This window comes from Macaca thibetana, chromosome 10, assembly GCF_024542745.1.
Source record: "Macaca thibetana thibetana isolate TM-01 chromosome 10, ASM2454274v1, whole genome shotgun sequence".
Taxonomy (NCBI): Eukaryota; Metazoa; Chordata; class Mammalia; order Primates; family Cercopithecidae; genus Macaca; species Macaca thibetana.
In genome coordinates, this window is record NC_065587.1 from 55418105 (window position 1) to 55441213 (window position 23109).

Sequence of the window (23109 nt, forward strand, 5' to 3'; positions counted from 1 at the left end):
AGTCATAATGTAATTCCTTGTGTTTAGATAAGGAAAAACAGTTATATTTAGTGACTTTAGTTCTGGTTTTGATAACCTTGTTTCCATGGAGAGGAAACTCAGATGGGTTCAACATATGGGACAGCTGCCCACCTACTTTAGGCGGATAGGAGTGAGTAGTCCTTATGGCCTTATTCAGAAAGGGACCCCACACCTGCTATGAAAAACTTTCTGGTGGAAAAGGGGCACTTAAAATTTCTAGACTGAGTAGGATTTAACAGTAGGTTGCGAATGTATTTTGGCTCTGGTAGAGCGCTAACTACCTTGTGATACACATTTGCACACATTTCTGATTATTTCCTTAGGACAAATTCCCAGAAATAGAAGAGTCAAAGTGTATGAATATTTTTAAATGCTTTCAGTACATACTGTCGAATTGCCCAGTTTTATTTTCATTTGATTTGATTTTTTAAAATATTTACATATTTTTTTAAATACTATGTTTACCATAAAGACAAATGATAGCACTTTATAACTTTATAAAGACTAAAACATGGCTGGGCGCGGTGGCTCAAACCTGTAATCCCAGCACTTTGGGAGGCCGAGATGGGCGGATCACGAGGTCAGGAGATCGAGACCATCCTGGCTAACACGGTGAAACCCTGTCTCTACTAAAAATACAAAAAACTAGCCGGGCAAGGTGGCAAGCGCCTGTAGTCCCAGCTACTCAGGAGGCTGAGGCAGGAGAATGGCGTAAACCTGGGAGGCGGAGCTTGCAGTGAGCTGAGATCCGGCCACTGCACTCCAGCCTGGGCAACAGAGCGAGACTCCATCTCAAAAAAAAAGAAAAAAAAAAGACTAAAACATGCAAATCTCTACCTATCTGCAACCCATTTTCCTTTCCAGATGTAGCCACTCTTGTGAACCTTTATGTATTTATGCATTCACCTCGCTTTTGTATTTAAATGTAAACAGGATTGTATTGTATATTGTTCCATGACTTGGCTCTTTTCATTTCCTACATGATGAATATCCTTCCTTACCAGCGAGTGTAGGTATGTCTTACTCATTTAACCTGCATTCAAGCTCCTGGCATGGAGTTTACTGTAAGCTGCATGGTATTCCATTCCATACAATTCCATGGCATTCCATAGCAGAGTATACGTAATTCATTTAACCTTTACCCTAGTGTTGGTCATTTAAATTGTTTGTAATGACAATTTTATTTTTATCTATTTTTTTCTTTTCTTTTCTTTTCTCTCTCTCTCTCTCTTTTCTTTTCTTTGTTCTTTCTTTCTTTCTTTTTTTTTTTTGATTGGGTCTCTCACCCTGTGACTCAGGCTGGGAGTACAGTGGCACAATCATGGCTTACTGCAACCTCTGCCTTCCTGGCTCAAGCAGTCCTCCATCTCAGCCTCCCAGGTAGCTGGGACTACAGGTGCACACCACCATACCCACACTACCATGCCCAGACCACCACGACCAGCTAATTTTTGTGTTTTTTGTAGAGACAAGGTTTTGCCATGTTGCCCCGGAACTCCTGGACTCAATTGATCCACCTGTCTTGCCCTCCCAAAGTGTTAGGATTACAAGCGTGAGCCACCATGCCCAGCTGTTATTTTCTTTAATTCATTTTGGATCATACAACTCTAGAAGAATTTAATGAGTTGCAAATTGGTCATACTTTATAATAACAAGTGTAGAAAATCTTGTATATTCAGATGGGAAAACATTAAGAAGTGTGCTAATAACTTAATGTACATCATTTAATTTTAGACATGCAGAATTCATTGAGATAAGTAGAAACTAGTTGTCTTACATCTGGGCTTTGACTTGAATACAGGTTAACTGAGCTCATGATTCTTGCAGTTGGTCTGAGTGGACTGTATGTGCTGTTTCATGTTTTCTAATTTTCAGAACTACACAGCTAATTGTTTGTTGTTTGAGATGGGGTTTTGTTCTGTTGTCGAAGCTGGAGTGCAGTGGCACCACCTCGACTCACTGCATCCTCTATGTCCTGGGCTCAAGCAATCCCCCTACCTTAGCTTCCCAAGTAGCTGGGGCTACAGCCTCATGCCACTAGGCCTGGCTGATTTTTGTATTTTTTGTAGAGACAGGATTTTGTCATGTTGCCAGGGCTGGTCTGGAACTCAGGCTCAAGCAATCCACCCACCTCAGCCTCCCAAAGTGCTGGGATTGCAGGCGTGAGCCACCATGCTCAGCCAACACAGCTGATTGTTGATTATCAGTGTGAATTGAAAGGACCCATTACTTTAGATATTAAAAAATAGCAAATGAGCCACTTTTCCAGTTCAGGGATGTAGTCTTATTGTTCGTGATGGGAAATAGGTTTAGATAGCCAGTGACTATAGAGGAAAAAACTGTCATAAAAAAATACCTGTGTGTCTATTCTGTTTTCCTCTAACACCATCCTGGCATGGAGCTTGCTGTGAACTGGGTCATTTTGAGGGTGTAGGGATCATTTAGGTTCCCAAGAAAAGCTCACAATACACATTAATTAATATACAGGTAGCAGTTCACTCTAGCTGGAGTGATCAAATGTCTGGTAATCAACCCATGAAATCAAATTAGGTAATTCAGGAAGTGAATTCAGTTGCTTGGTGGATTTTGGAATTTAACATCAAGTCAATTGAATACAATCTTGATACTTTAACCTTGAGGCCTTTGTAATTTTACTGTAATTTACCACAGAAAAGTGAAATAATGTCTCCTCATTTTTATATGGAGTGGAAGAAAATTCGCCTTCATTATTAGTTTATTACAGTTGAATCATTCATACTGGTTTCCTTTTCTCCAGCTTTACTGTCTTTCACAAGCGCCTTTTATATCCTGTCAATCATCTGTGTTGGGCTGCTCTATACATACTACACCAAACCAGATGGCTGCACAGAAAACAAGTTCTTCATCAGTATTAACCTGATCCTTTGCGTTGTGGCTTCTATTATATCGATCCACCCAAAAATTCAGGTATGATTGTTTACTACTACTTCCTCCTGTGAAAGGTTTTTAATTCTAAGCTTAAAATCTAGGTACCCTTTCTTATGAATTTATGTCTAAGTTTATCCACTTGAACATTTTTCCATATTATAAAATCTTCATAATTATAACTTAAGTAAACAGTATACTATTTCATGCCTATATCATAATTTAAATGAATTTCACAATCATTAAAAAAAATTTTTTTTTTTTTTTTGGGACGGAGTCTCACTCTGTTGCCCAGGCTGGAGTGCAGTGGCATGATCTCGGCTCACTGCAACCTCTGCTTCCTGGGTTCAAGCAGTTCTCTGCCTCAGACTCCTGAGTAGCTGGGATTACAGGCGTCCACCACCACGCCTGGCCAATTTTTGTATTTTTAGTAGAGATAGGGTTTCACCATCTTGGCCAGGCTAAACTATTGACCTCGTGATCCACCTGCCTCGGCCTCCCATGATGCTGGGATTACAGGCATGAACCACCACGCCTGGCCAGGAATGAGTCTTCGTTTTTTGTTGTTTTTTGAGATGAAGTCTCACTCTTGTCCCCTAGGCTGGAGTGCGATGGTGCAATCTTGGCTCATTGCAACCTCCACCTCCCGGGTTCAAGTGATTCTCCTGCCTCGGCCCCACGAGTAGCTGGGATTATAGGCGCCTGCTACCATGCCTGGCTAATTTTTGTGTTTTTAGTTGAAACGGGGTTTTACCATGTTGGCCAGTCTGGTCTCGAACTTGTGACCTCAGGTGATCCACCCATCTCAGCCTCCCAAAGTGCTGGAATTATAGGCGTGAGCCACCGCACGCGGCTGAAAATGATTCTTATGAGTCATTAGCTAAGATATTTTAGGGGAATTAAACTGTGAAAAATAATTAATTTTAATATTTCAAAATAAAACTCATGCTCTTGAGTTTTAAATACCAGAGTTTAGGCTGCGTGTGGTGGCTTAACTCTTGTAATCCCAGCACTCTGGAAGGCCAAGGCGGGTGGATCACTTTCGAGGTCAGGAGTTTGAGATCAGCCTGACCAACATGGTGAAACGTCATCTCTACTAAAAATACAAAATTAGCCTGGCATGGGGGTGCATGCCTATAATCCAGACTACTTGGGAGGCTGAGGGGCAGGAGAATAGCCTGAACCCTGGAGGCAGAAGTTGCAGTGAGCTGAGATTGCGCCATTGCGCTCCAGCCTGGGCAACAAGAGCGAAACTCCGACTGGGCGCCATGGCTTATGCCTGTAATTCCAGCACTTTGGGAGGCCGAGGTGGGCAGATCATCTGAGGTCAGGAGCTCGAGACCAGCCTGGCCAACATGATGAAACACCTTCTCTACTAAAAGTACAAAAATTAGCCAGGCGTGGTGGCGGGCACCTGTAATCCCAGCTACTCAGGAGGCTGAGGCAAGGAAAAGCTTGAACCCGGGAGGAAGTTGCAGTGAGCTGAGATTGTACCACTTCACTCCAGCCTGAGTGACAAGAGCAAGACTCCAAGACTCGGGAAAAGACTCGGGAAAAAAAAAAAAAAGTTTAAAAAAATTCATGGAGTTTCTCGAGCAAGACTCGGGAAAAAAAAAAAAAAGTTTAAAAAAATTCATGGAGTTACAGATATGAAATATGAAAATTCTATCTAGACATCACCTTTCCTTTTAAAAGTGAGAAAACAAGTCTCAAAGAAGTGATAGGTGTTACACAGCTACTAATTAGTTGCAAAGCTGATCTTCAATCTTTTCACTATACCAAGGGAGTAGAAAATCAAAGGCCTTCTGTGATGAACAGGAATTTCTAGGATCATGAAATGCCTTGAGAACCAGTAGTACTTGCTTCGTCTTTCTGGGTTCTTTTGCGAGCTAACTGAACTGAAAGGTTACTTGTCACCTTTCAACTCTCAGGAAGAATCCGAAAGTTCTCAGTTACTGATAGTTGAATGAATCCCAGAGAAGTGTACTGCATTTTGGAAAGTCAGCCCTTGGCAGTCCCTCTGCCACTGTTTTCCTTTTGATTCCATAGGAACACCAGCCTCGCTCCGGCCTCTTGCAGTCCTCCCTCATCACCCTCTACACTATGTACCTCACCTGGTCAGCCATGTCCAATGAACCTGGTAAGGGAACGTCAATAACACATTTTTTTGATAAAAAGAAAGTAGGAAATCAGCCCTTACAGAGGTGGTATAAAAACTAGAGCTAGAGCAAATGTGAAACAAGCAAACAAAACTTAAACGTACAGTGTTCACTGTAGGTTTGTAGGTATTTGCCTTTCACGTTTTAGTCCCCACATCTATTCATAGCTATTTATAACTGACAGCCTAAAGGGTTAGAGTCCTTCAGATGGTCTAGGCTTTACCTAACCTAGGCTGAGTCAAACTAGTTAAGAGCTCTGGTCAAGGGCAGCCTTGTTTTGGCCCTTTGTTTTGACTGAATTGTAGTTTGATGTCACGGGCTCTAGAAAAAACAGCTGTGGGAAATCTCATTTTGTAGTTATTGTAGGATTGTTTCTCAGGAGGATATTCTATGGGCTTCTTTTAAAGGAAAACGATAAATGCAGAACCCCCGTCCACCAATGATAACTTATTTTTTGTTCTTAAGTAACTATGTAGAAACCAAAATAGAGATAAACTTCTGTGCTTAAAACCTTGGCACTCTTTTAAAGAATTAAAAAGATTTGTCAGTCAAACTACAAAACCAATAAAATCAATAATGATGTTTATGGAATTTGACAGATTTGTTGTTCTTTTCTTTGTTTCCTAATTCTAAGTCATTGATTGTGACCAAATGTGTTACTGACTGCTAAGTTTCAGATTTTTTAAGTAAAGCATTCCCATGTTTCACATCGTGACTGAATGATATGTAAGGAACTCCCCAAGTCCTATCTTGAAACAAGATGAGCTGTAACCAAGGATAATAAAATTTTTCTCATTTTCAGATCGTTCCTGCAACCCCAGCCTGATGAGCTTTATTACACGCATAACTGCACCAACACTGGCTCCTGGAAATTCAACTGCTGTGGTCCCTACCCCTACTCCACTATCAAAGAGTGGGTCTTTACTGGATTCAGATAATTTTATTGGACTGTTTGTCTTTGTTCTCTGCCTTTTGTATTCTAGGTAAGTTAAAAGGTAGTTAGAACAAGATTTTCATGGAGGTTGATAATAAAGTGAAGAAACTGTTTTGCTCTCATAAAGCAGCATAAGAAATTAAAAAACTTTACTCCCTTTAATGAAAAATTCTTTACTTGCGTCAGTTACAGAGCTGTGTACATATATATATATATATATATATATATATATTTTTTTTTTTTTTTTTTTTTTTTGAGACAGAGTCTCACTCTGTAGCCCAGGCTGGAGTGCAGTGGCCGGATCTCAGCTCACTGCAAGCTCCGCCTCCCGGGTTCACGCCATTCTCCGGCCTCAGCCTCCCAAGTAGCTGGGACTACAGGCGCCCGCCACCTCGCCCGGCTAGTTTTTTGTATTTCTTAGTAGAGACGGGGTTTCACCGTGTTAGCCAGGATGGTCTCGATCTCCTGACCTCGTGATCCACCCGTCTCGGCCTCCCAAAGTGCTGGGATTACAGGCTTGAGCCACCGCGCCCGGCCTTTTTTTTTTTTTTTTTTTTTTTTTTTTTGAGACAGTGTCTTGCTCTGTCACCTAGGCTAGAGTACAGTGGCACGATCTCAGCTCATTGCAATCTCCACCACCTGGGTTCAAGCGATTCTTCTGCCTCAGGCTCCCGAGTACCTGGGATTACAGGCACCTGCCACTATGCCTGGTTAATTTTTGTATTTTTAGTAGAGATAGGGTTTCACCATGTTGGCTAGGCTGGTCTTGAACTCCTGACCTCAGGTGATCCTCCTGCCTCGGCCTCCCAAATTGCTGGGATTACAGGTGTGAGCCACCATGCCCAGCCTGTAGTAAGTTTTGAAATTAGGAAGTATGAGTCCTCCAAATTTGTTCTTTTTCAAAATTGTTTTGGCAGTTATGGATCCTTTGCATTCCCATGTGAATTTCAGGATCAGCTTGTCGATTTCTGCAAAAAAAATGTAGTTGGGATTTTTATGGGGAGTACTGTCATCTCAGCAATATTAAGGCTTCCAGTCTGTGACCATGAAGATAACTTACTAAAGTCTTCTTTACTTAAATCATTTATTTAGGTTTTTAATTTCTTTCAGTGGTTTATAGTTAGTTATTAGTATACAAATCTTAAACTTATTTTGTTTTTAAGCATTTTATGCTAAATTCCAAGCATTTTATTCTTTTTGATGGTATTATAAATGAATATATGTTTTCTTAGCTTAACTTTTGGGTTGTTTATTGCTAGTGTATAGAGATATGATTGGTGACCAGGCACGGTGGCTCATGCCTATATTCCCAGCACGTTAGGAGGCTGAGGTGGGAGGATCGCTTGAGTCCTGGAGTTTGAGACCAGCCAGAGCAAGATAGTAAGACCCCATCTCTATAAAAATTTGCCAGGTGTGGTGGTGCAATCTGTAGTCCCAGCTACTTGGGAGGTGAGATGGGAGGACCAACTGAGCCCAGGAGGTCAAGGCTGCAGTGAGCCGTGATTGCACTACTGCAGTCTACCTGGGTGACAGAGTGAGCCCTCATCTCAAAAAGAAAGAAATACAATTGATTTGTGTGTGTGTGTGTGTGTGTGTGTGTAAAGAGAAGTCTTGCTCTATCACCCAGGCTGAAATGCAGTGGTGTGATCATAGCTCACTACAGCCTCAAGCTCCTGGTTTCAAGTGATCCTCCCACCTCAGCCTCCTGAGTAGGCTCAGGTGTGTGACGGGCACACACCATCATGCCCAGCTAATTTTTAATCTTTTCAGAAACAGTCTTGCTGTGTTGCACTGGCCAGTCTTGAGCTTCTGTCCTCTAGCGTAGCGATCCTCCCACCTCAGCCTTTCAAGTAGTTGGGATTACAGGCGTGAGCCTCCACACCCAGTCCTAATTTCTATATATTGATCTTGTATCCTGCAACTTCGGTGAACTTATTTATTGGTTCTAATAGTTCGCATGTGTATGTATTCCATAGGATTTCCTATATACAAGATGAGGTAATCTACAGATAGAGATAGTTTTACTTCTTTTCTAATCTGGATACCGTTTATCTCTTTTTCTTGCTCTGGCTAGAACTTTACTACATTGTTGGATAGAAATGGTGAGAGTAGGATCCTTGTCTTGTTCCTGACCTCAGGGGAAAAGTTTTTAGTCTTTCACTGTTAAGTATGATGTTAGCTCTGGGTTTTTCCTTTATTCCTTTTGTCAGCTTGAGGCAGTTCTACTTTGGCTGTTTTTATCATGGAAAGGTATTGGATTTTGTCAGATGTTTTTTCTGTGTCTATTGAAACGATCATGTAATTTTTGTCTTTTATTTGTATTTTCATTTTTATTCAGTCATTTAACAAACTTTTAGTGAACATCTGTAGTGCTGGAAATACATAGAGTAAGGTCATTGTTAAGGCATTCTTTGAATAGCAAGGAGGACAGGAGTGATAAGTGCAGTGACAGAAGGAAGCCTAGGAAGCTGTGGGAAGTCGGAGGAGTGTCTTGTATAACGTAGCTAGTGAGGGGTGATGTCAGGGAAGGCCTTCCAGAGGACATGACAGCAAGTCAGAGAAGTGAAGGATGAGTAAGTTAGCTGGAAGGAGGTTGGCGCATGGTACATTCCAATCATAGAAGCAGCACTTGTGAAGTCACGGAAACAGACACTGAGAGCATAGTGTGTTTTATGAAACTCCTAAGCAATTAAGCCATCATAACAAGTAGTAACTGATGACAGTGCCATTAATCTTATGATGACAGGCGGCAGTTCAGAACTTTAAGCAGGATCTTCAGAAAGCTTTCAGTCTCCAAAGTAGGAACAGCTCAGCAGTAAGTGTCTTGTATACAGGCCAGTGGCAGCAGTTCATTGTCATGGCCCCTTTCTGATTTGTCTTCCTTGGGATCACTTTCCAGCATCCGCACTTCCACTAATAGCCAAGTAGACAAGCTGACCCTGTCAGGGAGTGACAGCGTCATCCTTGGTGATACAACTACCAATGGTGCCAGTGATGAAGAAGATGGACAGCCTCGACGGGCTGTGGACAACGAGAAAGAGGGAGTGCAGTATAGCTACTCCTTATTCCACCTCATGCTCTGCTTGGCTTCCTTGTACATCATGATGACCCTGACCAGCTGGTACAGGTAGGAGACACAGACAAAACAGACGGAAGATCATAAAACCCTTGGATGGCCTATAAAATCTCATCCATTGTCCTGATCTCAGAACCCTTGCTCTTACTCATATTATGAAGTTGGGTTAAATACTCTTGACTTTATCCTCTCTAGCATTTAAAACCCATTGGAATTCTTTGCAGTGCAAATCGCTGGGAGCTCTTACAGAGTTGAGTTAATTGAGAGAAAATCATGACATAAAGCAATCTGACCCATCTTTGTTCACTAATTTTCTGTGTATAGAGATGGCCATGTCAGAGCATTCTGGTTCAAGTAATAATGTACTAACAAAGAAAAGTTTCAGGGAGGCTATCTCAATCTAGACTTTTGCCAATAACTAGGAACATCTAAAAGAACTTTGCCCTGATAGTCTTTCATGCTGGCAAGAGGAAAAGTCATTTGAAAGACAGAGTCAATGAGTTCTTTAGTTCTTGGTCATAACAACTAAAAATAGCAGCTTCCTCTGGTCCCTCTACAACCCTACTGGGGGGTAGTGCCAGCCAAGTTTCACTGGAGAATTTCTTGGCCTTGGCTGGGGGCTGCAGAAGGCTGACGGAAGTCAGGTAGACCGGTCTCTTCTACCTGACTCTCTCTTGTTTTCTTAGCCCTGATGCAAAGTTTCAGAGCATGACCAGCAAGTGGCCAGCTGTGTGGGTCAAGATCAGCTCCAGCTGGGTCTGCCTCCTGCTTTACGTCTGGACCCTTGTGGCTCCACTTGTCCTCACCAGTCGGGACTTCAGCTGAACCTCTGAGTGCCAAGGACACCACTGAAACTCACAAAGGTCTCCTTCACCGAAAACTCATGTACCTTTTAAGTTTGCTTCAACTAAAATATTAAGTGAATGCTTTGCAAGTTTGACTGTATCCAGGTTTATATCAGAAGGTGAGATTGAATAATGCTTGATGCAGAATCTAAACTTCTCATTTATCTGTATATTTTGTTTACTTTTAAGGATATAGCACAAAGGGAACATTTTTTGTTTAAAGTGAACTACAGCTGTGCTGTGAAGAGAGTTCTTTATAAAGCCTGTAGGTTCTTTCAACTTTGGTTTAAAATGTAAGATAGGAAAATGTTGGATATTTGAGGCCATGCTTAATATATTTATATTGCAGTATCCTTTAAAAAAAAAAAAAAAAAAAAAAAAAATGCATTTATATTACAGTTTTCCTCTATGAAAGTCCTTACTTATATGATACAAGCACTCTGTTTTGTGCTTAAACTCTTCAGAGGGGTAGCATCAAAGTTCTTGGGGAAGGATTGTGTATGTGGGTCCCTTCCCTAGAAGAATGGTTGCTGATTCCCAAGAAGAATGGCTACTGCTTCTACATCTTGAGTTTTTTAATTTACTTTTTGTACACTGTAGTATTGATACTGCTTGACTCAAGTCTGGTGCTTTGCCAGATGTATTAATTTCAATAAATGCTTTGTGAGTTTGGTTAAAATGAAGATTCACTTGGGAAAACACTGCAGCTTTAGTTTGTGTAATTATCTTGTTATGAGTATGTAAAAGTAAAATGCATGTGAATTAATTATATTTGCACTACGAAGGTATTTGGTTAAAAAAGAGTTTTAAGATTTTAATGCCCTTTCTTTCAACAACTTTTATGAGTTCGCAGCCATTCTTTATTTTCTGGATAGCCAGGTTTTATCAGGCTTCTAGTCTGGATGCTCCTATTCCTTCTGAAAATTACTGTCTGGCTAGTGAGCAAAGTCTTGAATTTATTCAAAAGTTGTCCTAAATATCTTCTCTAGGTGAGACACTTGGTAGATGAGAAACAGGGAAGGCATTGTCAAGAAACATTTTCATGAGAGGTGGTATGCAAAAAGGTAGAATAAAAGAGTTCTTTCAACAAAGATTTACTGTCTGTTCTGCACTAGACCCTGTAGGTTTTGGGGCACAGTGTTAAATATGATAGAGGCTCTGCCCTCTTGGACTTTAATAGCTTAGAGAAGACAGCAAATGAGCTGACATTTATAATATGGCAAATTAGTGCTGTGGTTTAGGAATCGGAGAGAACTCAAAGGAGAGGTATTTGGTGTAATGGTAGGCTTTCTGGGGAAAGTGATATTTAAGCCAAGAACTCTTAGAAGTTAGCTGAGAGAGAGATGGGAAAATGAGATGATGTTTCTGGAGTAGATAAAACTGCATGTTAAAGGCAGGAAGATGAGAAAAAAAAGTTCAGTAAAGCTGGAATGGGGAAATGTAGTCAGGGACTGAATTATAAAGGGCTTTATCAACCTCAATAAAGAGTTTGGACCGTATGTTGAGGGCGGCTGAAAACATATGCATAGTGTCGTGAACAAATTTTATCTTCAGTCACTTGGGCTGATTTATATAATGGATTTAGAGAGATGAGACCAGGAGCAGTCCATATGAGATGTGAAATAGAAAAGTGGAATAATGGGGAGAAAATGACAGGTGAGGGCTACTTAGCAATTTTAGGTTTTTTTTTTTTTTTTTTTTTTGAGACAGAGTCTAACTCTGTCACCCAGGCTGGAGTGCAGTGGCCCGATCAAGGCTCACTGCAAGCTCCGCCTCCTCGGTTCATGCCATTCTCCCACCTCAGCCTCCCTAGTATCTGGGACTACAGGCGCCCGCCACCACACCCGACTAATTTTTTTGTATTTTTAGTAGAGACGGGGTTTCACTGTGTTAGTCAGGATGGTCTTGATCTCCTGACCTCGTGATCCACCCGCCTCGGCCAAAGTGCTAGGATTACAGGCGTGAGCCACTGCACCCGGCCAGCAATTAGAATTTTAACACTGGCAGTTAAGAATAATATGAGGGAGAGATAGATTTCTGAGTGATTCTGGTTTAACCATCTGGGTGGATAGTGGGTTCCGTTTATTCAGGTGGCAAACAGGAAGAACGTGTTTGAAGAAGAATGGAGGTAGGTGGTCTGTTAAGAATGGTTAAGAGGCTTGGGAGTCAGACTGCTTGGGTTTGCATCCCAGCTTTGCTGTTTTCTGGCTGTCAAACTCGTCAGCTAGTATTTGTTGAGTACATACTATGCTTTATGACCATGGGCAGCTGAACCTCAGTATTGGTGCCCAGTATACAAGATTGTTAAAGAATAAAATTATTTTGCAAAGTGTAACCCATTTTCAGCACTGACAGTAGCTGCTGATCTCATTATGGGCTAAAATAAGACAATATTCAAAGGTCAGAGATATTTGGCCAGAATCTGATGGAGGCTGGATTTCAGATGTTGTTACAGAATTAAACAGAGGAACACAGAGGGGACAAGCTCAGTTAGGGTGGAGGTGGGGGGTAGGGAAGCAGGACTTGATATAAATTATTGGAATCATTGTCTTTTAAACCAGTGGTTTATGTCAGGGTGTAGCATTTCAAGGGATTTGAGGGATAGATGGGGACATGTAGCCCCTTATTTTGCCGGTGTCAAGCAGACACCCCGCTTTTCTTTACAGTAGCGGGGTCAGCTTAAGTGCTCTAAAGGTCCTAAACTTCCAAACATTACAGTGCCCCATCCCCTGCCTTAATGTGATTCAAAATACAAACAGTGTGAAACTGTAAAATCAATGTAACAAAGTCCAATAAAGTTTTTATTTTTTTCTCATGATGATAACTTTGATATTAATTTGAAGTAACAAATGCCCTTTAAAAGCCGGGAGGCAGTGTCCCTGCTTTGCTTGGTCCTACCTTAAGAAGTAATGAAGTCTGCCTGTTAGTAGGAAACACAGTAGTTTAATCAAGACTCAAGTGAATTATACATGTGAGTGCTGAATTATACACAAGCATAAGTAAGCCAGCATTCTGAGTAAGGCCAGGATCATCATTTAAAGCAGGGGAGTATTTTGAGTCATCTGATCTCAGGGTGGCATCTCATTCCAGATGACTACCTTTGTGTTTCATCACTATGAAAGGGCTTGCCTAGCCTTGGGGAACGCGGGTTGGGGCCCTGGCTTTCAGATCAGGGACATGCTCTAGGAACTCATCAAAGGCAATAGCAGTGGCTGCCACTTTTACCTCGTTAAAGCTGGGAGAAAGCTTCTAGGTCCATGCTGGACTCCTTTACTTTCTAGGTTGGTCTTGTGGGGTACCTGGTTGGGAGGTAGAACTTTCTCTTGATAATCAAAGAGACTGCCTGCCAAAGAGTAGCCGTGGACCTGGTTCTCAGTATAGAGGTGTGTTTTTTTTTTTTTTTTTTTCTTTTCAGCTAGTCAAGTGAGGAATGGAGAAGGAACAAAGAAATCTGTAACTGGTTCTTTTTTCTTCTTTTTAGACAGAGTTTCGCTATGTTGCCCAGGCTGGAGTGCAGTGATGCCATCTTGGCTCACTGCAACCTCCACCTCCCAGGTTCAAGCAATTCTTCTGCCTCAGCCTCCTAAGTAGCTGGGACTACAGGCACGTGCCACCACGCCTGGCTAATTTTTGTATTTTTAGTAGAGATGAGATTTCACCATGTTGGCCAGGCTGGTCTCAAACTCTTGGCCTCAGGTGATCCACCTGCCTCAGTCTCCCAAAGTGTTGGGATTACAGGCACGAGCCACTGCACCCGGCTGTTTTCGTTTTGCACATTCAGGCTTAAGCGAGTATTCACATAATGAGTCTTGCATTTGATCTGTGCAGATTGATAACAGATAGTAGGCTTATGCTTATTAATGGAAGCTGCTGTTCATCTCTTTACTCCTGTTGTGTTGGTCTGTCCATCCTGTTACCTAGGCACCCAACTCAGTGATGTCCTAATTGCTGCTGGATGACTCAAGCTACAGCATGCCTATGTTCTCAGGTGAAGAAGAATAATAGAAACCACCTAGATGGGTAGGTGTACCAAGCATTAAACAGACAGTATCCACATGCCTGTAAGGTGGTGATTATTTCCCTCCGTCCTTCCTTTTATATATCAGTTTGAGGCTTAGAGAAGTTCATGACTTCTCTAAGTGGTTACTAACCCTGTGGTTACTCAGTAAGAGCCGGGGCTTGGCTTAAGAGTTGTTTTTTCAATTAGACCTCATTGTCTCTTGGCCCATAAGAATATAAGAGACAAGATTTATTAGAGACATGTAGGGGAGTCATCTGGCTCATTAATGACTCATCACCAACTCACCAGATCTACCATGGGAACCTAGTTTTTGTCTACTCTCAGGCACAGAGTGTTTTGCCTCTCTACCCATCACTGACAAAGTCAAGTTAGTAGTCACCTGAAGGGAGTGACTCATGTTTTTTACTAGGTCAGCATATCCCTAGTGGCTGGCACCTACTCAGGAAGGAGCATGAATATTAGGTTAAAAACATTTTCCCCAGAAGAGTGGCACCCTAAAGGGTCTTATTACTCACCCTTTAAATGCAATAATGTGAAACTTTGCTGCCATTGAGTGCATGGGTACCAAACCAGTACTGTGTAAGGAGGGGGCAGGAGGCATCAAGAAAATACTGACTCATAGCAAAGGGCCTCGTAAGACTGCTGTGAGAGAAAAGGATTTTAACAGTTAGCTTCATTTTTCTATACGTGAGAAACAGACTGAACTTAAGTTCCACAATTTCCTCTGGAAGGCTGACCTGAAGGGCTGGTTATGCTGCAATATAAGTACTTAACCTGTTGCATCATCAAAAGTGTACCTCTTGTGTTAGAGTATTTCTCAACTGACTCATCAAGTCACCAGATCTACCATGGAGACCTAGTTTTTGTCTACTCTGGGGCACAGAGTACCAAACAGGGGACATAGAAACAGCTTAGCAAGCATGGGACCAGAGTTGGGCAAGCCATGATCCAGTTACCCCTCATGGAGTCTGGGTTTACTTCTGGAATAAAATGTTCAGTTACAGCTTGGGTTTCAGAGAGGTTAACAACCACTGCTTGTATTTTCAAGAAGCCAGGAAAAAAGTCAATGTCTGGTACTTTCTTACTCTATGAAAGAGTCCTACCTTCTCTCTCTTTTCTATCTGGGGACTGGTTATTTGTCTCCTGCCATCAGGAGAAAATAGTGGGCTTGTCACACTTCCTGGGTTTGAATCCCATCCTTAGTATTTGGCTAGTTGTGTGTCATTGGGCAAGCTACATTTTCCCAACAGGAACAGTAGCATGACTTCATTAAGGGTAGCTGAAAGTTAAAAGAGATTATTTATGAGTGTCCTTAACATATGTGTGCCCAGCCCACATGCACATTCAGGGAATGGCTGGCTATCACTGGAAAGACTTAAGGCCAGTCCAAGAAGTATAGCTGGGCCTCAAGAATGTGAAAATTTGTATATCAGTATATCACCTCTACTGCTCTGTGTAGCTAGCTGCATTCTCCTGTACCTATTGCAGCAGTGTAACTGCGAATGGTCTTCAGAGGCAGCTGGCACGTCTACAGAATGCACTGTCCTATCACAGTGCCCCTCCCTCCCTCACCTGCAGAGGAGACTGTCTCCCCAGGCTGTGAATAATGAACCTTGGAACCTTTATCCAAAACTGTCATCATCACAAAAGAACCCCACGCACATTTAACTTTTCAGAGATTTTTATTGTTTCAGACCCAGTCATGCATACTAAAATTACCTATTTTCACCACTTTGACTTAGAAAATGCACTTAGAAAAATAAACTTTGGTCAAAACAAACACTGAAGTACATGAATCCACCATGTATCCCTATGCTCAAAGCCGAACTGAATTTCAGTTTGAAGCAAGGAATGTGACCAGTGGCTGAAACGGTGCCCCAAGCTGGTCAGAAAATCAGCTCACCTCCCATTCCATCAGAGGCTCTTGGTCAGAGAGGTTTCAGATATTTCACTTGTAACAGGTTCCTACCTGATAGGCCAAGAAGCTGAGGCATACCCACAAGAATCCACAGCAGCAGCATCTCACTGCCTCACTAAATCTGCTGCCCAGTGAGATGAAAAGAAAAACAGCTTCATGAAGCAGGAGTTTCATCACTATCATCTCCATCCACAAATCACATTGATCCTTCCCATGAACCAAGCTCCTATTGACTCTGATGTTTGTTACTAGCATTTTAAGCAAACCATTTCTCTAAGTCAGAAGAGCAGAAGAATGTATTTATTTGAGACAGAGTATTGCTTTGTCGCCCAGGCTGGAGTGCAGTGGCACCATCTTGGCTTACTGCAACTGCTGCCTCCCAGGTTCAAGCGACTCTCCTGCCTCAGCCTCCCAAGTAGCTGGGATTACAGGAAAGCACCACCACACCCAGCTAATTTTTGTACTTTTTAGTAGAGATGGGGTTTCACTATGTGGGCCAGGCTGGTCTCAAACTCCTGACCTCAAATGATACGCCCCCCCTTCAGCATCCCAAAGTTCTGGGATTACAGGGCATGAGCTACCACACCTGGCCAAGAGCAGAAGAATTTAGATTTACAAAATTAACAGATCCCAATACGGAGAGGTGTTACCAGAACCGACATCTTTCCTGAACAGTAGACATGTTTCTGTTCGGTATCTCCACACCTCTCATGGCCACAGGAGATACAGTATATAGTATATAATTGGTTTAGCTAACATTTTACTCCCTAAATTAAAGGAGGCTTCAAAGGAAAACCTTCAATGTTGGCAACTTTAAAATGGTAAAACTTTTAAAAGGTATTATAATCACCACAGCAGTACTCTAGCTTTTGCTACCCAAATGAAAAAAAATCCCATGATCTGAGAGTCAAATAGTATTTAGAGAAATGCCTCTTACTGTCATATTTCTGGAAAAATTGTGTTTCGTAACCTGATTTAAAAATTTTTACTTTTTTTTTTTTGAGATGGAGTTTCACTTGTCACCCAGGCTGGAGTGCAGTGGCACTATCTCGGCTCACTACAACCTCCGCCACCTGGGTTTAAGTGATTCTCTTGCCTCTGCCTCCCAAGTAGCTGGGATTACAGGCGCCCGCCACCATGCCCAGCTGATTTTTTGTATTTTTAGTAGAGACGGGGTTTTACCATGTTGGCCAGGCTGGTCTCAAACTCCTGACTTCAGGTGATCCACCTGCCTCGGCCTCCCAAAGTGTTGGGATTACAGGTGTGAGCCACCCCGCCCGGCCTTGTAACCTGACTTATAGACCTCCTAAGTAAGTGACTCCTTGTGAAACCAGGATGAAATATCAAAGATCTAAAGCTACTTTTGCCTTAATTTTTGCAGCAGCAATAGAATAAAAAAGAAAATGCAAGGAAAAAAATTTAAAAAATAAAGCAACCTTTGCCAAGAGCAAGTTGGAAACTCAAGACATGAAGCCAGGGTGGCACTTTTGGCTGTTTCTGTAGATTTCATCCAGTCTCTCCCCCATGAAGGCAGGACAGGGGAAGAGGCACAATTTTCCAGAATTCCATGTTGGGATATGGGGGAAGAGGAGGAAGAAAATTCCCATATTCTGAAATGTATAGATACATTTGGAAGCTTTTAGGTACCAATTCATTCAGACCTAAATTTCCTAAATAACAAGCCAATTGAGGGGGGAAAAAAAGGAAAAAAGCTTCTACAAAGAGAGTACAGTGTCTCTGTGGCAGTGAAGCCAACTAAATATAAGGAATAAAGGTTGGAGTATAGATCTCTATCACAGAATCACTCAGGGATGTTAAGCAGCTCACCCAAGGGCACGTAGTAAGGTAAAGATGGAGCCTGCGTCTCCTAATTTACTGTCCCATTTCCCTCTGACACCACATTACCTTGAATTTAGGGAAAAGTTAATTTCCAAGTGTTTGTGCAATGGGCCAGAACGTCTCCGTGAAGGAACATACTCCCAGTTCTTGAGGTTCATGTGTTTGCCTCACCAGTGTGCTCCCTAGCTGGTTATTCCCACCCTGCTGAGACAGTGTGACGCAAACACCCTGCTGAAGCCACAAGGAGACTACCTTGATTTTCACCCAGGGAAGTGGTTTTACAGCGTGGTTCAAGCTTCCTGAGGTGCCAAAACTATTTGATATCTCTTTGGAGCCAGAACAAAGCAAGCAGCTCTCAGAGGCAGATAAACATAGGCTCCAACTCCTAGAAGCTGAGTGAAACCACTCCTTCCTTGTCCAATTGGAAAAACCTAAGAAATAGGCCTCTCCAAATCACTTCTGGTCTTCGAGATAATTCTCTAGGAGAGCTTTGGCCATGCCTACATTAAAACAAATGCCACTGGCCAGGAATGCAGTGTAGAATTGAAACATCAGGGCTGAGTGATTCATTCCTCTTTACCTAGTTTTTGTTTTTGTTTATCTGTCTTCCTTCTTGGGACCTAAGAAAGCCTCCACCCAATTCTCCCATCCAGGCCACCAGGTTCTGAACCCCCTCCTTTAGCCATCCCACTTGCCCTACTTGGGCCTTTTCAGCAGTGCTGGTCACATCATCATCAGATGGAACTAGAAGCAGCCAGGAGTGCTTTTTGGCACTTCCAGCTCAGCCAGGACCCTAGAGGATCCAGGGTTACGATCCACAGTGAAAAGAACTTCCTCTAGAATTGGTATTCATGAAGTAAAGTAATTTCCACCAACAACTTCTCCAGACATTTAAAAAGGCGATAGAGATGAACAGCTAAGTAACAACAGACTGGCCTTCAAATTTCAGAGTATTGTTTTCTCCCTAACTGAGCTGTCCACCTTGACTGGTTAGTCTAACAGATGCATGGAGAAGGTGCACACACAACACACGGTACTTTTCACTATTTAACACCATGAGCATGTGGAATACATTAGAAAGGAAATAGGTCAAAAGCCATCATGTGAACCATCTAATTTGATGTTTGGGCTAAGACTAAAATCTTGGCAGGGAGGTTCTAAAGAGCTGAAATGCAGAACATTCAGGCTGACTGGTTCACCCACACCAAAGAGAGAAACTCAAGTGGGGCTGGGAGGGCAGGGGGGGCCCAGAAGTGACCCAGCAATAATCTGCACTTGTGTTCATTTTTTTTTTTTTAGGCGGAGTCTTGCTCTGTCACCTAGGCTGGAGTGCAGTGGTGCAGGTGATTCTTCTGCCTCAGCCTCCCCAGTAGCTGGGACTACAGGCACCAGTCACCATGCCCAGCTCATTTTTGTATTTTTAGTACAGCTAGGCTTCACCATCTTGGCCAGGCTGGTCTCGAAGTCCTGACCCTGTGATCCGCCCACCTTGGCCTCCCAAAGTACTGGGATTACAGGCGTGAGCCACCACACCCGGCCCAGAGACCAGAATTTAAGAATCTCAAGTAATTAACCATTGTAGCTAGGTTTACAATATAGTAACAGAGTCTCAGGGATGGAAGGAATTCATCATACAAGATCCTGGTCACCTTTTCTGGCCTCATAAAAGCCATATTTTCCAAATCTAACCATCACTATAGAAAGAAAATTGGTGTCAGTGAGTCCCAGGAATACACATAACAGTTTCTTTAAAGGCAGAGCTAATTACTGACACATCTCTCTTGGAAAGACATGTGTACCACAAACAAAAACAGGATCCAACCACTTGTATCTAGATATCTTTCTAGGCAGAAAATCTAACATTCAGTAACTAAACCAAATCCCACAGCAGCCAAAACGGCCCTAGCTGACATTTCATCCAGCCTTATTTTATAGGGGAGAAGGTTGAGGCCTACAGAGGCCCATGTCTTGTCCATAGCTGCATACCTGGGATCCAGGCCAGAATTCTTGTAGCTACACAGGCCTGGAATCCAGCATTTTAGGTTGAGTAAAATCATTTCCTGCTAGGTCCCTGTATGATTCTATTGAGAACCAGGGCTAAGGCTTTATGGATTTGGGAAAACTTAAGTTTCTATTGCAAGCTTCAACCAATGGGTCCCAGAGGTGCTTTGAAGTCTCCGGCTTCCACATTTGACCACAAAGTGCTGCTTATGTCCTGATGCTTGCATGATTCAGTTAAGGTGCTTTCCAAATCCAGTGACAGCAGCTGGGGCCTTGATCTCCAGTAAGTTTCCTGATGAGCAGCAGAGGTCTGTACTTAGGGTTCCTGTGAAAAACACAAACTCCTAGTCTCACGTCTGGTCACACTGCAGGTTTGGCCAAATTATTTCATACAAGTAGTTCTTACTGGCCAAACAGGTTGTTTTTCTCCTGGAAAAGTGGGATCAAAGTGACTCTGGTCCTGGTTTTTCTTGCTTCCAAGATGTGTAAGAACCAGATCACCACCCCCTAACCAAAAAGCAGAACAAAACAGATACAGCCTCCAGATTAATAGTCGCAGACTGGGATTCCAAATGTTTAAGAATCAGTGGGGACATTTTCCATGTCTTCCATGGAGTAATTCAAGTAACCAAAGGCTTACCCCAAAATGGGCTCACCCTCATATCTCATGGGCTGTTCCTCCATCCTGCAGTTTAATTACAAGGAGCAAGACTGAATCCTTGGCCCCTTAAATTCTCCTTGTGCCTCTCCAAAGAAAAGAAGGAAAAGAATTAAAGATGGTGACCCTGGGGGACGGGCTAGTAGCAGGAGTACAGCTGTGACTTCGCAGCTCGCAAGGAGTCGTCACACTGTGCATCTGAGGCCAGGCCCTCAGGCAGCAGCGTCTGGCCCAGGATGCTGTCACAGGCAGGGACAGGTTGGCAGAACTCTTTCACAAAATCGTCTTCTGAAGCTAGCAGTACCGCGTTCCAGGTGGCAGTGTCCAGCTCCCCAGCTGTGCCCCCATACTCCTTGGGGAGAATGCTTCTTGGAAGGTTTGCGTGGAGAGAGTTCAAGTCAGACCCATGGAGGAAGAACTAAAAGGGAATGAAATGAAAACACACATGTCCTTAGGTTAATCAGGAATGCAGAAATTTCCTCTATGGTAGGTGCTCAAATATCTGTTGAATGAAGAAAGGAAAGGTTAATGGCAACTCTACCCTTACTTTTTCAGCCCAGAAAGCCTGGAGTATCCTTAATTATCTTTTCCTTATACCATACGCCCTGCTGGCTGGAGCTTCAGAATGTATCCAGGATCCAGCCGCCTCACCACCACACTAATGGCATCAGCCACATCGCTTCTCCCTGGATTCCTCTAGTGGCCTCCTATCTGGTCTCCCTGCTCCCACTCTGCAATCTAAGTTCTTTTCAGTTCTTTTCAGTGAAATTCAGATTACAGTCGTGCCTCTATGTACAGCCTTCCAGCACTCCCACCTCAGACTCTGAGGCCCAGTCTGGCCTCATTACTTCTCTGAGTGCTCTCACCACCTGCCCCTCCAGTCTTGACCCAGCTATGCCAGCCTAGCTGCTCTCCCAGCATGCTGCTCTCCCACATGAGGGTGGTGTCCTTGCTGGCCTCCCAGATACCTAGATGGCTCACTCTCTCAAGTCTTTGCTCAAATGTCAGCTTCTTAAGGCTGCCACCTCTAACCACTCAGTTGAATACCGCAACCCTTCCCACCTCACACACGCTATCCTTTTCTCTGCTTTTTCTCTGTAGCACTTACCACGTTCTAATACTAGATAACATTCACTGTGGCTCCCTTTAGAACATAATCTTCCTAGGGGGAGGGGTTTTGGTCTGTTTTGTTCATCTAGAACATGCTTGTACATAGAGTTGATCAATAGGTATTTCTGAATGAATGAACCTATGAAGGAACAAAGGAAGAACATCATGGGCCCCAAATCAGGGCATTTCACAGATGTAAAAGATCTGTCCAAAGGCTGCTTTGGTAAAAGTTCCAAACAGAATCTTTAGGGACCCACATGGGTTCACACCCAGGCAGGGAAGCCACTAAGTTAGTGGTTTGCAAATCTAGCTGTGCATCACAATTTCCTAAGGGGATTTTAAAGCACAGATTCCTGAGCTGATGAATCAAAATCTTCAGGCAAACAGCCTAGGAATCTGGGGCTGGATTTCAAGTTCCCTCCTTTACCTCCTTGGGATTTTCTATCTATATATGTTACTTTGGAAAAGCAAGGGCCCAGTGCGATGGCTTATGCCAGTAATCCCAGCACTTTGGGAGGCCAAGGCGGGTGGATCAACTGAGGTCAGGAGTTTGAGACCAGCTTCGCCAACATGTAAAAGCCTGTCTCTGCTAAAAATACAAAAAATAGCTGTGCGTGGTGGTGCGTGCCTGTAATCCCAGCAGGAGGCTGAGGCAGGAGAACTGCTTGAACCCCAGAGGCAGGGGTTGCAGTGAGCTGAGATCGCACCACTGCACTCCAGCCTGGGTGACAGAGCAAGACTCCGTCTCAAAAAAAGAAAAAGCAAGAAAAATTCAGGGCCCAGTCTTTGCAGTCATATTCCTAGGCCTCGGGAAGGAGAAAAATACCACCCATCCCATTTCAATCAGTGGGACTGGGAAAGGCTGAAGAGGGAAGTGGCTCCTCTGGGTCAGAAAGGAAGACTCAAAGTGCCATTTATCCCTTCTTAAGTAAGAGGTAAGCTAAAAACTCACACAGCTTATAAACCTTGAATTGCTCCACAAACTATACAGCAGGACAACATATTAGGCAAATGGAAAGGCTTAAGTAGCATTTTTAAACCCCATAGTTCTAATGACCATAACTTAAAAAAAAATTACTTTAGAGGCAGTGTTCCACTCTGTTACCCAGGCTGGAATACAATGGCAAGACCATAGCCCATTGTTCAAGCCCATGGCAGCCTTGAACTCCTGAGCTCAAGCAATCCTCCCACCTCAGCCTCCTGAGTAATGGAGACTACAGACATGTGCCACCACACCCACCTAATTTCTTTTTTTTTTTTTTTTGAGACAGAGTCCCACTGTTGCCCAGGCCGGAGTGCAGTGGCATGATCTCGGCTCACTGCAACCTCCGCCTCGTGGATTCAAGTGATTCTCCTACCTCAGCCTCCCAAGTAGCTGCAATTACAGGCATGTGCCACCATGCCTGGCTAATTTTTTGTATTTAGTAGAGACGGGGTTTCACCATGTTGGCCAGGCTGGTCTCGAACTCCTGACCTCAACTGATCCATCCACCTCGGCCTCCCAAAGTGCTGGGACTATAGGCGTGAGCCACCGCCCGGGCACACCCACCTAATTTTAAAAATTTTTTTAGAGATGGGGTCTTGCTATACTGCCCAGGGAGGCTCTTATGATAAAAATCCTGG

The 23109-nt window shown here is 43.1% G+C and overlaps 3 protein-coding genes across 9 annotated transcripts in view; 2 read left to right on the plus strand and 1 right to left on the minus strand.

Annotated features, from left to right (window-relative positions):
- The window catches only part of SERINC3 (serine incorporator 3), a 31544-nt gene extending 12540 nt beyond the window's left edge, over window positions 1-19004 (plus strand). The window contains exons 6-11 of one of the 2 annotated variants that reach the window (XR_007729237.1): window positions 2798-2967; window positions 4975-5065; window positions 5887-6067; window positions 8918-9145; window positions 9781-10058; window positions 13861-19004. Coding sequence is in view for 1 of the 2 variants with exons in the window: in XM_050806520.1 (XP_050662477.1) it covers window positions 2798-2967; window positions 4975-5065; window positions 5887-6067; window positions 8918-9145; window positions 9781-9919 (809 nt within the window). In the remaining variant the exon portion in view is untranslated. Of the gene's footprint in view, window positions 1-2797; window positions 2968-4974; window positions 5066-5886; window positions 6068-8917; window positions 9146-9780; window positions 12758-13860 lie in introns of those variants that run through there. The other variant, XM_050806520.1, reaches the window with a different exon arrangement.
- OSER1 (oxidative stress responsive serine rich 1) overlaps window positions 1-23109 on the plus strand; it is a 313341-nt gene that overhangs the window by 6768 nt on the left and 283464 nt on the right. The gene's annotated exons all lie outside the window — the stretch shown is intronic.
- The window catches only part of TTPAL (alpha tocopherol transfer protein like), a 43741-nt gene continuing 40110 nt past the window's right edge, over window positions 19479-23109 (minus strand). For all 6 annotated transcript variants that reach the window (XM_050806554.1, XM_050806551.1, XM_050806555.1 and 3 more), the window contains one exon: window positions 19479-20794. In XM_050806554.1, coding sequence (XP_050662511.1) covers window positions 20516-20794 — 279 coding nt within the window. In that variant the 3' untranslated portion in view covers window positions 19479-20515. The remainder of the gene's footprint in view (window positions 20795-23109) is intronic.